This window comes from Saccoglossus kowalevskii, chromosome 4 (genome assembly GCF_978046115.1).
Source record: "Saccoglossus kowalevskii chromosome 4, keSacKowa6.1, whole genome shotgun sequence".
Taxonomy (NCBI): domain Eukaryota; kingdom Metazoa; phylum Hemichordata; class Enteropneusta; family Harrimaniidae; genus Saccoglossus; species Saccoglossus kowalevskii.
This window is the reverse complement of record NC_140644.1, coordinates 39,951,721-39,967,319: the sequence shown is the minus strand read 5'-3', so window position 1 is coordinate 39,967,319 and position 15,599 is coordinate 39,951,721. Positions and strand designations below refer to the sequence as shown.

General features: G+C 35.4%; 1 protein-coding gene across 13 annotated transcripts in view; it reads right to left on the bottom strand.

The window, feature by feature from the left end:
- The window catches only part of LOC100374908 (C-Jun-amino-terminal kinase-interacting protein 4-like), a 90,342-nt gene extending 75,025 nt beyond the window's left edge, over nucleotides 1–15,317 (bottom strand). For all 13 annotated transcript variants that reach the window (XM_085498105.1, XM_085498107.1, XM_085498111.1 and 10 more), the window contains exon 1: nucleotides 14,849–15,317. In XM_085498105.1, coding sequence (XP_085354231.1) covers nucleotides 14,849–15,154 — 306 coding nt within the window. In that variant the 5' untranslated portion in view covers nucleotides 15,155–15,317. The remainder of the gene's footprint in view (nucleotides 1–14,848) is intronic.
- Nucleotides 15,318–15,599: the final 282 nt, after the last annotated feature.

The window sequence follows — 15,599 nt, the reverse complement described above, 5'->3', positions numbered from 1 at the left end:
AAATGGCCTCCAAGTCGTAAAAATTTATCCAATCAAACAGGTCATGAATGACACTGCCTTCACTTGTTATTTGAAAGTTGCAACATACAATTTGTTCAGTTTTTGGCATGGACATAAATTGGCAAACATGATTTCTATGGCATTTTCAAGTATATAGCACTCTCCATTCTGGTCTCGGCAAGAACACCAGAGCAACAAACAAGTACAACAGGTAAAATGACATGCAAGTATGCAAATCAGATCTGGAAATATGTTGAAGAGTCAGTGTTGTGTCTGTTTGGATAAACTTCCTTGTACAACTGTATTCTTAATACAAGAACACTGTCAATCACAGAACTATTCCAGCGAAAAACTTCTGATATTTTAGTCAGTAACAGGGCAAAGATACCGTTTGTCATACAAGTACTAGCACCAGATGAGGAACTGAGAAACTGCAATGATCCTTGGTGTACATTACCTGTGTCAACAACTTTACTTCCCATGTACTTCATGTACAGATCTACATGTAGTTTGTGGCCTTGAATTAGTTTCAATATCTCTAAATAAGGACAAGAGTACTTCTCATATGAAAATGGATACAAATAAAGTGCAAGAATCTAGAAAAATATTATCAAGTTTTTATTATCATACATTAATATTAACAAATCGTGTGAAATTGAACTTTTATGTACAGAGAAACACATATTTATGCTTTGGTTGACAGCACTTCTCAAAGAAAAAAAAAATAACCTGCAAAACTTTATACAATTGTCAGACATGCAGCGAATAGTATGCTTTTGTAATATATGCAGTTTCAGTGGCTTTGCTTTCTGAGATAAAAATTCTGGCTCTGCACCTGAAAAAAACAAAAAAACATTTAGTCAAAAATAAGCAGAGGTTGTAGCGTATGTGCTTCCATTAGCTGTTAAATTTAATTAAAAAAGATATTTGTGTACCGTCTTTTCAGTACGAAAAAATATTACTTAATATATTCATACCAGCCAGAAAGAAATTGCAGTTTACACTGAGCAATTAGGAACATACATGGACAACAATTGATGCATGTCTAGCAATATACTGTTTGAAAGGCTGCAAGATGTAATGAAATAGCAGCCAATCACTACTCGAGTCAGACTGGCTGGGAAACTGCACAATACATACAAAAATGTATGCAAATGATATATGAGCAGTTCCACCAAATATAAAAATATTCTTTCCATAGTTATGACTCTAATGTGAATGTAATTTTCCACTCCTTAGCAATAGTAGTTAGAGTATTGTATTGTACTGTATCGTACAAGTTTATTGTGTTCTATATGTGTTTGTAATATTATTTAGCTTTATTAAGCATTCTGTTTAGTTGGTTAACTTTACTGTATCTTAATGTAGTTTATTTTATTTTTATACAACCATAGAACAACTCACTGTAGATTGTTTTAATGTTGAATAAAAATTAAAATCAGTCACTGTATAGTGGTGACGTATTGCGCGAAATTGTTGCAAGGACAATACTTTTCTCGATTTGCGTGCAGTCGTGCGTCGATAAAAAAATGCATGGAATGGTCGGCAGTATCGATCAAGTTCGTCTAGTGTAACATTCGTGACTGGCGAAAAGCAAGATGCCGTATAATCGTTTAAATACGCGTCAAGGAGGAGTGAAAGGCCCTAATTTGGTTCTACAATAGGCATCATGAAATGTTGGAAAATTACAGTCAATCAAAAAAACATGACAACAAATGATCACGGTACGGTAGCTTACTTGTTTTCGAAGTGTTGTAATTGTTGATTAGTACTCAGTAGTGATTATATTAACATACAAAATATAAATTCGTTGAATTAATATGAAATGCAAGTAAAATTCAACTTAGTTTTATCGTAAGCAAATGTTTTCGGTTACATGTTAACGCCCGAAGCGATACGATATCCGCCATGTTATCCTTCGCACGAGGCGTGTTTATTGACCAGATAGGTCAAGTCGCTAATCAACCAATCAAAATGCTGGATGGTGCCCATGTGCTCAAATTACCATAAAGCATTTAAATATGTCAGTTCAGCGACCTCATGGTGAAAGCAACACGGAAGACAAGATTTACCGATGTTTCAGTGGAATCTTTTGGCTTCGTTTTTCATGGGGAAAAAGGCATGATTTTTTTTTTAATCGGGCCAATTTAGAAAAATAAATAAACGTACTGTCCCAAATAAGAATGTACCGGGTGGAGTTTTTCTGGGAAAAAAATAAACATACCGGTACGTTAATTAGGGACATTTAGCGTTGGGGGCAAGCTTTCCTGAGTACCGACATATTTTTAACTTCGCCTATGGCGTGATCAGTGGATTACGTAAATAAACCAACACTTTCAATGAGTACATGCCGACCTAACTAAACTTGTTTATGGCTGTTTACGAACAGCGAGGACGCATCTCATAGAACAATTTGTAAATTTGTAAATTAATGTAAATGTTGCAGAAATCAAGCATGGCGATAATGATTTTGAGCGAGGAAGAGTCTGGCAAGCGTCTCAGAGCAGCATTGCGCCGACACCACCACGACGTTTGAATCCCGGTGAGAGCACTGCAAACCTCTTAAATCACGATGTAAACTTTCAATTTACACAATACATAATCAGTTCCTACAACAATAATAGAAAGGCAGTTTTTCTGGCGAAGCTCTTGCCAGGTTAGCAAAAGTTTCTCACGATCACCAAACACAAACGATAATACAAAGTGTATAAATACCATAACAAGCACAGTTTCTTACCTTTGAAATTGACGAAACACAATTTTGTCCATATAGGCGTTGCGCAAATAAAGATACAATTCCGGCATATAATATTCTCACACAAAAACGACTGTGATTTCCACCGAGACGAGAACTGCGTTTGCGTCATCAAAACTTGGATTAAACTTGGGTAATTTCGGGAAAAGTCGGATTTTCCAGCAGTTTTGAAAGAAAAATGTTAAAAATCAAAGAAAAACACAGAGAACCTTTGAAGAATCGAAAAAATAACTTGATGTGCGTAATAGCACCATCAATTCCTGTCTCTGTACCAACTCTGAACTGAATTGGATCACACATGTGTGAGAAAAAGCTGGTAACATGAAAATGTGCACACGAATGCACAGACACAACCCAAATTAATACCCACCGCCCGGATCACAGATCCGGCGGGGGCTAATGAACAAATCTGAAAAAGAACCATCCAAGGTACTTGCATATAAATTTGAAAACATTCTGACTTGCGGTTTCGAAGAAGAAGTTGTAATTGTAAAGTGAGCGACGACGGACGAACAACAACAGACAATCAGTAATATGAACAGCCCCGCTGTGTCGACTTTGTGGAATTTGCTATAAAACCAATCTTAGCAAAATTTGGCCATTACTTGCTTTACAGCTCAAGTAATTATGAAAATCAACCAGTATTTTATAAATTTAGCCAAACAAAACAAAGTAATTTTGAGCCAACTACCATTACTATGAACCAGATTTAACCAGTTACAAAGTGTGCTTGAGTAAATTATGGGTTGTCGGGGAGTTCATTATTGTTATTATTTTGTAGCGTTGTCATTACCAGTGGATTTGCTGCCTCTAAAAAGTGGAAGAAATTGGAGAAAAATCTACAGTGAACGGAATAGTTTCACAGTCACTGGCCCGTGAATCTGAATAATTTAAAATGTATTTCTGGAAATTGTTTCCACTATCTCATATGGCAAACCATGGAACTATAAACCTATAGTTCCATGGGCAACTAAGAAAGAAACTAGTTTTAATCCATCAAATATTATTGTATTGAACACATTTACATTGCGAGTGAATGAGTGAGTGATGTGTGGTGTGGAGTAGCATTGCAGTGATCGCCCGAGCGAACGGCATACCGTGACTGGTACGTTGTATCAGTGTCCACCGCAGCCTTGCACTACGCTACGCTGGATCGCCGCCGTGATCCAGCTGGATCAAATGTGCGTAGGGGTGCGCATCCGGGGTACATGCACGTAGTTGCATGGTTATCCCATCCCACTAGTGTTTTCAAACCATCAAGGTAGATATTATTGGCAACTGTCCTTACTGTGTAATAGTTATTTTAGGGCGGGGATTTGACGAATACTTTGAAGCGGGCAACGAACATGACCGGAAAACTAGTGGGCGTTAGCCATCCTAAAAAGAGAACAAACAGTGATTTTAATCTCACTGTATAAAACATAGTTGAACTCTGGTGACCTTGCCCTTTGTTATATAATATAATTCCCTTTATCATAGTTTGTTTCAATATAAATATGCATTGTCATAATTAATTTTGAATACAAACAAGTTTTGGAGTTGAACCAACAGTGGGGAATCAGTCTACCGAATGTCCTTAAAAGATGTAAATATCTTACAAAAACATTGGTGCCTTATTTGTTTAATTATTTTAAGGAACATAATTTCCAGCTTTATTGAAAGTAATTGAGATATTTTAGAATAAAAACAAATGTCTCATTGCAAAAAAAAAGTGCTGCATTTAGATGTGAATAGATTCATAAAACATGCAAGATAACAGAAAAATTTAGCTGTTGCAAGCTCTGCTTTGTATGCAAATCAACTTAAATAGTTGGTGTCCAGTGGAGGGAGAAGTCAACAGTACTGTTGCCTCCTGAGGAACTACATCTTCAAACACTGCAATCTCTGAAGTGCGTTTTTAAACTAGTATTATAAAAACTCTATCATTCTGTTCTAATAGCTGAAACATATTCCTGTGAGTTTTCATTTGTCGAATGAACTGTTTGTCAAATACAGAATACATATATTTTAGAATAATTTTCTTTTTAAAATGTGGATGAAATGTTTTGCTTTTAATGTATTTTTTATGTATTGTTTTTGATTTGATAACTTTTGACTAAACAGATTTTCTATTAGCTTCAGATCTTGATCAAAGTTTGGCACCCAGTTCATAGCAGTGCTTATATTGATTTTCTGACATCTTGTTTTCTGTAAAGATTTTATTGGTAGGTTTGCAAATGTGTATCAGACTGTGCAATCTCTCCATGAGTTGGTTTTGAAACCCAGTATGGGATTCTGAGATACATTACCAAGGATATTATTACAAGATAAATCATTTGCTTCATTGAACACATACAACAATGCATATTTCCACTGAGATCAGTGACCTTTGATGTGTATCACCAGTGATCAGTCAAGTAGAAACAGTCAAAATATTTTATCAGATTTTCTCAATTTTTGCATGATATTTTCATACAGGACATCTGTTGTTCGAACTCAGGGAAGACTTTATACTGATGAATAAGGTGACCAAGTTTGATAAAGTTTGGAATAGAATTAGTAAAGTTATTATGCACACAATAACAATTATTAACGACGACGACGGACAAAATTTTTCCCTTAATATACCTTTCCCTTCCATCTTTGATGGTACGGGCAAGGTAATAAACAGATACACACCTGACAACACGGATACTTTCATTTATTTATGCAAACTGTGCCCGGACTGTTACATTAACCGGGAGTCGACGCTGAGGAAATACAAGTCAAGTCGGTCTTTCGTCGATCTCGTTTAGCAAATTTTGTAGTACTACTCACTACAAAAACAGAACAAATTCATCTCTCTGTACTGGTAGACATACATTGTACCCCCATTTCGTTTATCGCATTTGCTTGGATAAATTATCCTTGATTAACCTAACTTCATCAACACGATAGGGTGAACTAATCAGGAGGCCACAAGGACAGCGGCATCAGACGCGGAATCTAGAAGCGCACGTACATGTACTAGATGGAACGCTTCGACCGAACGCGTGTTAGCGTACAGAGCAGACGACAATTCCCTCACAATATTGTCTGATTTCGATATTGGAATCCGCCGTTATTGGTTATGGACTGTTTTATTTGATGCTATTTTTGGTATTAAATACTTGTTATCCAACAATTTCTCTTCTTTTTCTATAGTTTCTTCTTTATTCGTTTTCGAAAATAACATTGTATTCATATCCATGGGACAGGGCCTTGATGCTCAATAATGTAATACATTATCGCGAATAATCTGCTGCAATGACGTCATAAAATCCACTGGTATTGATAATGCTATAATATAATAACACATAAACGCATGCCATACATCGGTAAATACCAAAATCTATCTTACACATCAGTGTGGCCGGGTATTACTTGCATTCTTTAATTTGTTGTTCTTTGTTAAATTGCATCTTGTTATAATGTTATTAAAGCTGGATATAATACTGTTTTCATGAGGCATTTGATCAGTGACAACAATGTATGTCGCCCTCTGTGTCAAGATCATGGCTAGGGACTTTTCCCACTTGACCTTTGACACAGCACCTACTTCTGAATTCTGTATTAGGTAAGCGATGCCATTCTAATCTTTTTATTTTCATTAGTTATTCAATCCATCCACTTTTGAGCCTAGACCTATTGGTCTATGGAGTGCTTGAGGTCATGTATGATGTAATATTTTTGTAATTTGTTGATTCATAATGGATCTTTTGTGAGATTTTTATGTGATGTCGATTTTATTTATACTCAACATGAGGTATGAACATTCTAAGTATTTTTGATCTTGGTTTTTTACTTGACCTTTGACACAGCACCTACTTCTGAATTCTGTATTAGGCACCGGAATAAAGTTGTTCTCCAGCGAACCATTTCTATATTTATTATTTCCACGCTCTACCCGCCATACTTACGGGATAGCGAGGGCCGTGTTGCAGTGGGAGTGTAGTACGGTCCGCCACATCAGTAAATTCCAAAATCTATCTGGAACACTGTTCAAGCTAATGCACAGTGAGTTTCCATGGAGACTCCCACCTAAATAGCATGACCGTCATCCAGGAAGGCATTTTATTAATATAATAAGTCAGTGTTTCAACAACCAAGAAATATATTGAGAGTATTGTTCTAATCCAGACAAGTGATTCATACATTTCTGGGAATTATACTCATTATTTCCTGTTTGTGTGTGCATTTTCTTCATTCAGAAATACAGAACCACCATTCACATAATTTGTTCAATTGCTAGTATATGCATAATTTATAGGCTATTTTGCCAGCAAATAATTTTTTTACAGCATGGAAATTCCTGATCAAGTGATCTTAGAACTGGCAACAATGTAATGAGGAAATTTCAATGGCACAAATACATACTATATGTATACCTGACCCATTACCATTGCTATACAACATAATTGACAATAATAAACATAGTTTTCAATGAATAACAAGTTTGTTTTTTTAATTTAAGAATGTCAAATATGAGTACATTAAAAAAATTGATATGATAAATCATCCTGTGACAATGGATGCATTTTACTAACCATGAATATTCATTTTTAATTTAAAACATTCATAGAACAAATTAAAAATTATTAATTAAACTTCACATTTCTCCAGTTTAGGGTGGACAAAATTTCCTGCAATTTACTTGGTACAAGAAAATAATTTTAATTATGTTATTTTAAATATGGCAGGTATACTGTAGGTAACTTGGGTCACAGTCAGAACCAAATACATATGGCATGTACGCTAGAGGTATACAGGAATACAGAAAATGCCCTTTCGAATAAAACATGTTTACTTGTCAATCCCAAAATTTTAATATTAAACAGTATTTGAAAGATTTATGTATAGGAAAATTGTGATAAATACCATAATAGTGTGACCCAAAAGCAGACTTTGTGATCAACGCCTATTTGTCAAACTCAACAACATTCACTTATAAAAAGCATTTTAAAGATGGTGAGAATAGGTGAAAAACCAGTTCCATGACTTGTAGAGATCGATTTCTGAGATGCATTTTGAAATAATGTGTCAGTACTTGCGGCTCCCAATATGTGTGTGTGAATCAGATGAATGTGGTGGACGGTGACTGTCAACAGATATTGCTGGTTCCATGGCTCTCAATCGACAACGGCAACTGACTTTTACCTTTATGGTTACTTACAAGTTTTTCACATACAATGTATGCCATTCAGACACTGACAAGTAAGTAAATGGGCTGGGACATACTTAACATGGGACTCAAGAATAGTACTGGCGGTAGAGTAAATATACATCGCAAAGATTGGTGCAGATTTGTAAACATGTTTACATTATGATCTTCTGTTGCTGAACAATCTGGCAAAATGATGGTACATATACATGTATGCACTAAAAATTGTAGTATACCCATTAAATTATCAAAACTTTATAAGCAAACATAGTACACACATATTTGAGTGATTTGTGTTTGTTAAAAATAGGCCTAGGACACCTACTGGTATATCTAATTTGCAGTGGGAATAAAGTTTAATCAAGTCTATAAAAATGTAAACAAATATTTCCAAGAACATCATTGAATGTGGGGGACTTACATTGTGTAGTGCCTGATAATGACACTAATATCAATAGTGTTGGTCACTGTGGGATCTTACTAAAAATAGAATACAGAACACTGTTCAGTGCATTAAATAGATCCAATGCGAACTGCAACTGTCACGATGTTGAAATAATGTTGCAATGTCTTTGATCAAGTAGTAAACTTCCCTGAGAAGTGGGGGTTCAAAAGACTTTTCTCGTACATGTTGAGATATTTGATTGTGATTTGAATTTGACAATGCTAATGGTGATAAACCAAAATAAGGAAAATAAATATTTGTTAAGACACAGTCAGTGAGGTGAAATTAAATTAGCTACCTAAGCATGCACTGCAATAGTATTGCATATTACATAAATATTGACTTTGCGGTGGGTGTCGTTCGTGGTCAGTAATATTTACGAGAATTTTTGTTCACTATTTTTTAAACTGGCTTGGCAATTCCCACCACCAATTAGACAATGTCACAGCATTTCGGTTAATTTCACATCAAATCCAAAATCACTTGATAATTTTGTTTACTTTACATTTGCAATATGATTACATTTGAAGTTTTGATAATTTTAACGCACATTTACACTCACAAAAATACTCCCAAAATAAGAGAATTTAGTATATAGCCTTGACAAAAAAGCATTTTTTGTCTTAATATTGCATATTTTCATGTGGAAATCCTAATGAGATTTAAAGTTCAGCTCACAACTTGTCCATAGAGGCTGCAAACTGCAATTTTTTTATATATAAACATTGTATTCACTGACATTTATTCTGTATTTACATTTGCCATGAGTCCACAGTATCTTTTTAACTCTTGTGCGCGAAGCACACAATGTCTTTACAGTTAGTGTGTGTGTATGTGTGTATGTGTGTGTGTGTGTGTGTGTGTGTGTGTGGGTGTATGTGTATGGGTGTGTGTGTATGTGTATGGGTGTGTGTATGTGTGTGTGTGTGTGTGTGTGTGTATGTATGTGTGTGTGTGTGTGCGTTTGTATAGCAGTAGAAGTGGAGCCAGTGGTCCAGACAAACACCAACAAAGTGAAGCCACAAACATGGGGCCCTCACAATGTTTCATAATTTATATTAATATTTAATCGAATTTAAGTCAAGTTTGCGAAGCTTAGGTTTAGTAAAGGGGGACGGTATGGTTCAATTTATATTAATATTAATATAATTGTACCATACCTTACCCCGATACTAAACCTAAGCTTCGCAAACATTTCTATGTTCAGTCACGGGATATTCAAGTTTTGTTTAATTAAACTTAATTAAATCGCAATTCTACATTGTATTGCATTGTAATTGAGTTTAATTAAACTCCAATTAAAATGCAACCCTATATAGGAACGCGTTTTAATCGAGTTCATATCGCAATTATATTAAAAGTTAATTCAACTATATTAAAAGTTAATCCAATGTGTGGCTTCACAACTACGGTTTACACCTGTATGTGTGTCGGTTTGTTCCACTGCTATCTCAAGAACCATACATCGGTTTTTGATGGACCAATGCGCAGATTTGATGAGGTTTTGGTAAAAATCCATGCATATTAATTACCTAATTTGCATGATAATCAGCTGATTTTTAGCTGTTCCATGACTGTTCCACTGATATCTAAAGAACCACTCATTGGATTTTGATGAAACGTGGCACATAGATGCTCTAAATTAATGTACAGATTTGATTAAGTTTTGGGTAAAAATATTTGGTTTTTCCACTGATATCTCAAGTACTAATCATCACATTTCAATAAAACTTGGTACATAGATATCATAGGACACTGCACAGACCTGATAGTTTTTAGGGTAATATCAGTACATATTAATTACCTAATTTGCATAATTAATTAATTTTCAGCTTTTGATATTTCAAGTAGTAATCATCACATTTCAATGAAACTTGGTCCATAGTTATTTAAGGACTGTGCAGAGACCTGATTAGTTTTGGGGTAAATAATTGTGCATATTAATCACCTTATTAGCATAATTAGTTCATTTTCAGCTTTTTGCCTGATATCTCAAGTACTAATCATATTTCGATGAGACTTGCTACATAGATCCTCTAGGACTATGCAGAGACCTGATTAGTTTTAGGGTAAATAATTGTGGATATTAATTACCTAATTCGCATAATTAGTTTTTTCCATGAATGTTCCACTGATATATAAAGAACCACTAATTGGATTTTAATGAAACTTTTAAAAGAGTATTCATCATCACATTACAATGAACCTAGGACTATGCAGAGACCCAATTAGTTTTTGGTAAATATTTATGCTTATTAATCACCTAATTAAAATAATTAACACTGATATCTCAATTGCTGATCATCACATTTGAATAAAATAGACAGGCCCGATTAAGTTTGGGTTGAAATTTGTTCATATTAATTCTCTAATAATAATTCATAGTTTTTTTGTTCTAATCACATTTCAATGAAACTTGGTACATAGATATTACATTACGCAGGCCTTATTAGTTTTACACTCAAATCTGTTCATATCAGTTACCTGATTTACATAATTAGTTTTTAGCTATTCCATCAATATCTCTAGTACAAGTAATTTTGAATTAATTTTTAATGTGTCTTCAATACTCTCAGCACACAGGAGTTCTTTTTAAGCTTTCTTTGATTCTTACTGGTGTGACTACAGTGACTGTAGTGTACTCGTCATTTTGTTTTGTAGATTGTTTTGTAGATTGTTGTCAGTTGTTTTGTGTTGTGTTCTTGGAATTTTGTACAAAAATCAACAAGGGTTAAATAGGTATATTATTTCCACTTTGCAATATATCGTAGACAGTACTTGTATAATTTGTTCTCCTGCATAAATATCTGATTGTTTGGAAGCATGAGATTGTAATGTAAATTTGGACTATGTCTCGGCTTGTTTACTTACTTGATGTCAGTGTCTGACTGGTATACAAAAGTCAGAATATTAAAAAAAAAAAAGAAACCTACAAATAAGTTGCCTATGCTAAGAGAGCCGCAGAACCAAAATATCTGTCAGCGGTCGAGTAATCAGCACTAACTACGTACAAGGTGCTGCGTCTATGGTCCAATCGACTAATATAATCATGTTGTTCCATGATTATCTCCTGGTTACAAGTATTCACATCAAATATAACTTTGCCCAAGTGATACAGGATACCGTTTGAGCCGAAAAAGTTATAGTTGTTCAACCTGTTTATAAATTACAGGTGATTCTCTGAGAAAATGCATACTAACCTCATTGATAAATATTACATCTTTGATCTCTGAGAAGTCAATATCAAATAAATTGACTGCCAAATGCACGAATATGATTGGCTGTTAGGATTATGAGATCTAATTAAGCTATAACCCATCGCTGAAGTTGGGTATACCACAAGATATTGCACAGTTCATGACATATATGCACGAGCGTAGGCAATATTTGGAGGGGGGGTTATTGCTATTACATTATACCAGTGTATTGACAATTCAACAAAACTAGTAAAAAACAAGTTTACTTGCATCTACTATAAGATCATGATTATGGCCCTTGAACATGAATATTCACAAAAACAGTATGTAGTTGTACACTGAATGCACACACAAAATAACACATGCAACACAGTTCAAATTAAATACAAACTTCTTTTATTAAGTATGAAAATGAAACGTGTCCACAGTGAATAGAACAACGTAAACACAAAAATTAGCATAGCAAAAGAGGACCTTCCTGACCTTTTACTGACTTAGTCAACGCCGTTTGAAATAAAGGGTTGTGTACACTTTATATCAATAAAACAACTGATTTTCCATGTTTTCATCCTTTTTTTTGTACAATTTGGAATGTCTGTGCTCTAGCTGTCGCTCGCAAATGTCGTAAATTACGAAATTTGGACAAGATTTACGAACAAAATAAATATCTATTAGTAGGATTTACGAACACATTTTGTACAAAATACCCTCGCAAATCGCCTCATTTAATTGTCAAGACTCGACTGTGATCATCACGCGTGTTACGGTTTGAATGATTGCCATTTTAAAAATGTCCCGTTACTTCTAAGATTGCAACAATTGTTACATGCATGGTGATCGCGATCAACACGGAACTGCCACTGAATGCACTTTTCCACTCTAAAGTTATTTTGGTGTCATCGCACATGCGTAGTTTAGTCGACATGTGTTTCAAGATACCCCGCGACTTTACTCTCAGTATGAGACGGTTTCATGTCGCCCTTATCAAACACGTGATTTGTTTATTTATTGAAAATGGAGACTACGTCAAAAAGGAGCAGACAACTGCTCGACGAGTATTTTTCACGACGAGATGGAGAAACCGCTAAATCGTGTTCAGAACCAGAAACCCATGGGTGTCCTAACCCTGACAGCACCAAGAAACGGAAAGTTGATCGTACTGCAGCACGATTTCAGAAATAATGGAAGGTTAGCTGCGGTTCCGTAGCTCTTTGGTGCGACATACAATCTAATTTTGCCCTACCAATTTCATTCGGACGTCTTGTTTTTATTTTTGTTGTTGTATGTCGAACATGGGCCGGCCAGTGTCTGTCACGTAAATAATGCGGTCGGCAACATAGGGCTACGATTCCACAGCTAATGGAAGGTGAGACAATGTTAGCGAATCGATCGAAAAATACTATAATTTGTGTAACATTCTTACCGGGCATTCTTAGCATTGAGATCGAGTTACAAGACCGAAAGTTACTTTTTCACTTTAATTCAGAAATTTCGATGAAAATAAATAGTCATTTTGTGTCGTCATAAACGTCAACATGCGGGTTTGCATGATGAGCACGGGAGAGTACTTCATAATAATATTGATTGGCATAGAGTTTTTTTTCTGAGAAATTTCCCGTGAAAATTTATTCACAGGATGACTTGTGTTCTAGGCAGTGAACTTAGTGAACTTTTGAATGATGACTATTTTCCCCACTGTTAACAATGTGAGCTTATCATGAATATGTTAATACTGAGTTATTCAAATAAAGGTTCTGGTGTCTACATTGCATATTTTGTTGTGATGTTTTGTTGTACCATCATAAATGGTACATTTTGTGGAGCAGACTGCCTAATTTGATGTCATGAAATTACACACAAAATTAGAGCTCAGGTTGCACCAGCAAGTACCATTTTCAGCATGCTGGTCTTGTTTTCGGCGGACGACAGAGGGGACAGCTTCCTCTCCTTCTCTCTTCCCCGTTGTGCTCGGTCGCGGGAAAATGCTCTGCAGTTTCCAGACAAAGTTTACTAATACTTTTTTTTCTTGATTAGTAAATTTACTATTACCTAGCAAATTCCAGAGAGAGCCCAGAATGTAATTTTCCCATTAAAAGTACAGATGTGAAAACAAACCGTATGTCTGACTCATCATGATACTTGTAACTGTGAATATTTGACGTTCAGTGGTACTTGGTTCTACCGAAGTTTGAGACATGGCAGGACGTGGTGGTGTAGCTGTACGATGACCGGCACAACCATCTCAGACCCAACATCTGACCTGGATACATCTTTGGTATAACCAAGGTTTTGTGACAGTATGCCTGACAAGTTTTGTCATTGTTCTGAGGTAAGTTTGTTGGTGCATGGAGGTAAAAAAGAGAGCTCCAAAGTTGGGGTAAGATCTGATGTTCGCCTTGTACATGATATGCCTTGTCTCAACTCTGGTCGAATGAAGGACTTTGCATGCCGTCACTCTAATACAGTGGTTGGTGTACACTCGGGACAAATCTGCAGCTTTCAAAATTCCCTTCATCATCTCCCCTAATTTATTTACCCCTAGTGGAGAATGACAATATCACATATCGTCGTCACCCAATGATCGATGCTCACAACTTGGATCCCGCAATTAAAAAAAACAAATAGCAATATTATGGTTATATCATTTTTCAGATGTTTTTAAGTCGGTAATTTTTCATATATTTTTTCAAAATTCAACCCATATATTTCCCTAAAAATCAAATAATACCGGTTTTATGTATTTTGTAGTCAATTCATGTTACAAGGCGACTTTTTACAATTTTCTGTAAATATTAAAATGAGTTGATGAATTATTCAACCAAAAGATACCAAAAACCTACTGTTTAAATATAATGAATATTACAGGAGATTTTTTAATATGTAAATTACATTATCTGAACATGCTATCTTGTTTCGTTCATTTTTGATACAGGGACATGAAAAATTAGCTCCACGGAAGGTTAAGATGTCATATATCTTCCATGTCAACGTTACTTTTGTATAACTACCATTTCGTAAGCATATGATTTTCAATATTTCTTCTTGTTCACGCCCATTCCAAACGTAATCACCTCGCCTTATTTCAATAACAGCAGAATTTGATTTCGAGAAATGAATATTCTCGACTTCCGGTTTGGCGAACGGATCACCCTGACGGCCCCTAGCAGTTTGGCGATAAACCCTAACCCTACGTTTTGATTCCTGGAGATGTGTATCACGTTTTCAACTTGTTTGGTCTTTGGAGTTATACGAGATCTTATCGCTATATAAATAATAATATTTAAAATTCTCACCTGCTCTGCCTGTTTTCGGAGTTGTTTCTCTCTTTCATACTGAGTTATTAGCTGTTCGTTGTCATCTCGTAGAAGTTCTATCTCGACCTCGTTCTCTTGGTTGTCCGAAAATGCTGAGTCCAGACACTCTAATACGTTTACAACAAGTGGCATCAGCTCTTTGACGACATCTTCGTCATATTTCCGAATCATGCGCTCAAATTCCCTATAGACACAGGAAGCTAAACTGGACACTCGTTCTGACATCACTCCGCTGGCTCCATCGTCGCCCGAACCATAAACCGTTTCCATACCGTCATCCATCATGCCAGCACAAAATTAGACTCTACGTCATCAGATGAGATTGTCTGGTTAATAACGCAATCAATATCGGGTCGCTTGGTCCCGATATTTATGACGATATTCACAAATTTCACGCTTACAACGCCAGTTCACCGTACCTTGTAAAATATAATGATGTCATGTGATGTTCGTCATTTCCATTGCATGCCGCACGAGGGCGCAATAATTTAGATTTTTGAATAAAAATGCATCGTAAGTATATACTCCTCCAATTTTAAGACTGATACATTTGTAAACAGAAAATAAAAAGCATAATGGATAATTTTTAATATGATGATGATAATTTGTTATTGTTCTGATCAATTCAACTTTATTGCCATAACAACATACAATGGAAAGTGCAATACATACATAGAAACTTTACAAAACAATAAATGCTGAAGGGTTGTGAATATACAAATTACACAAT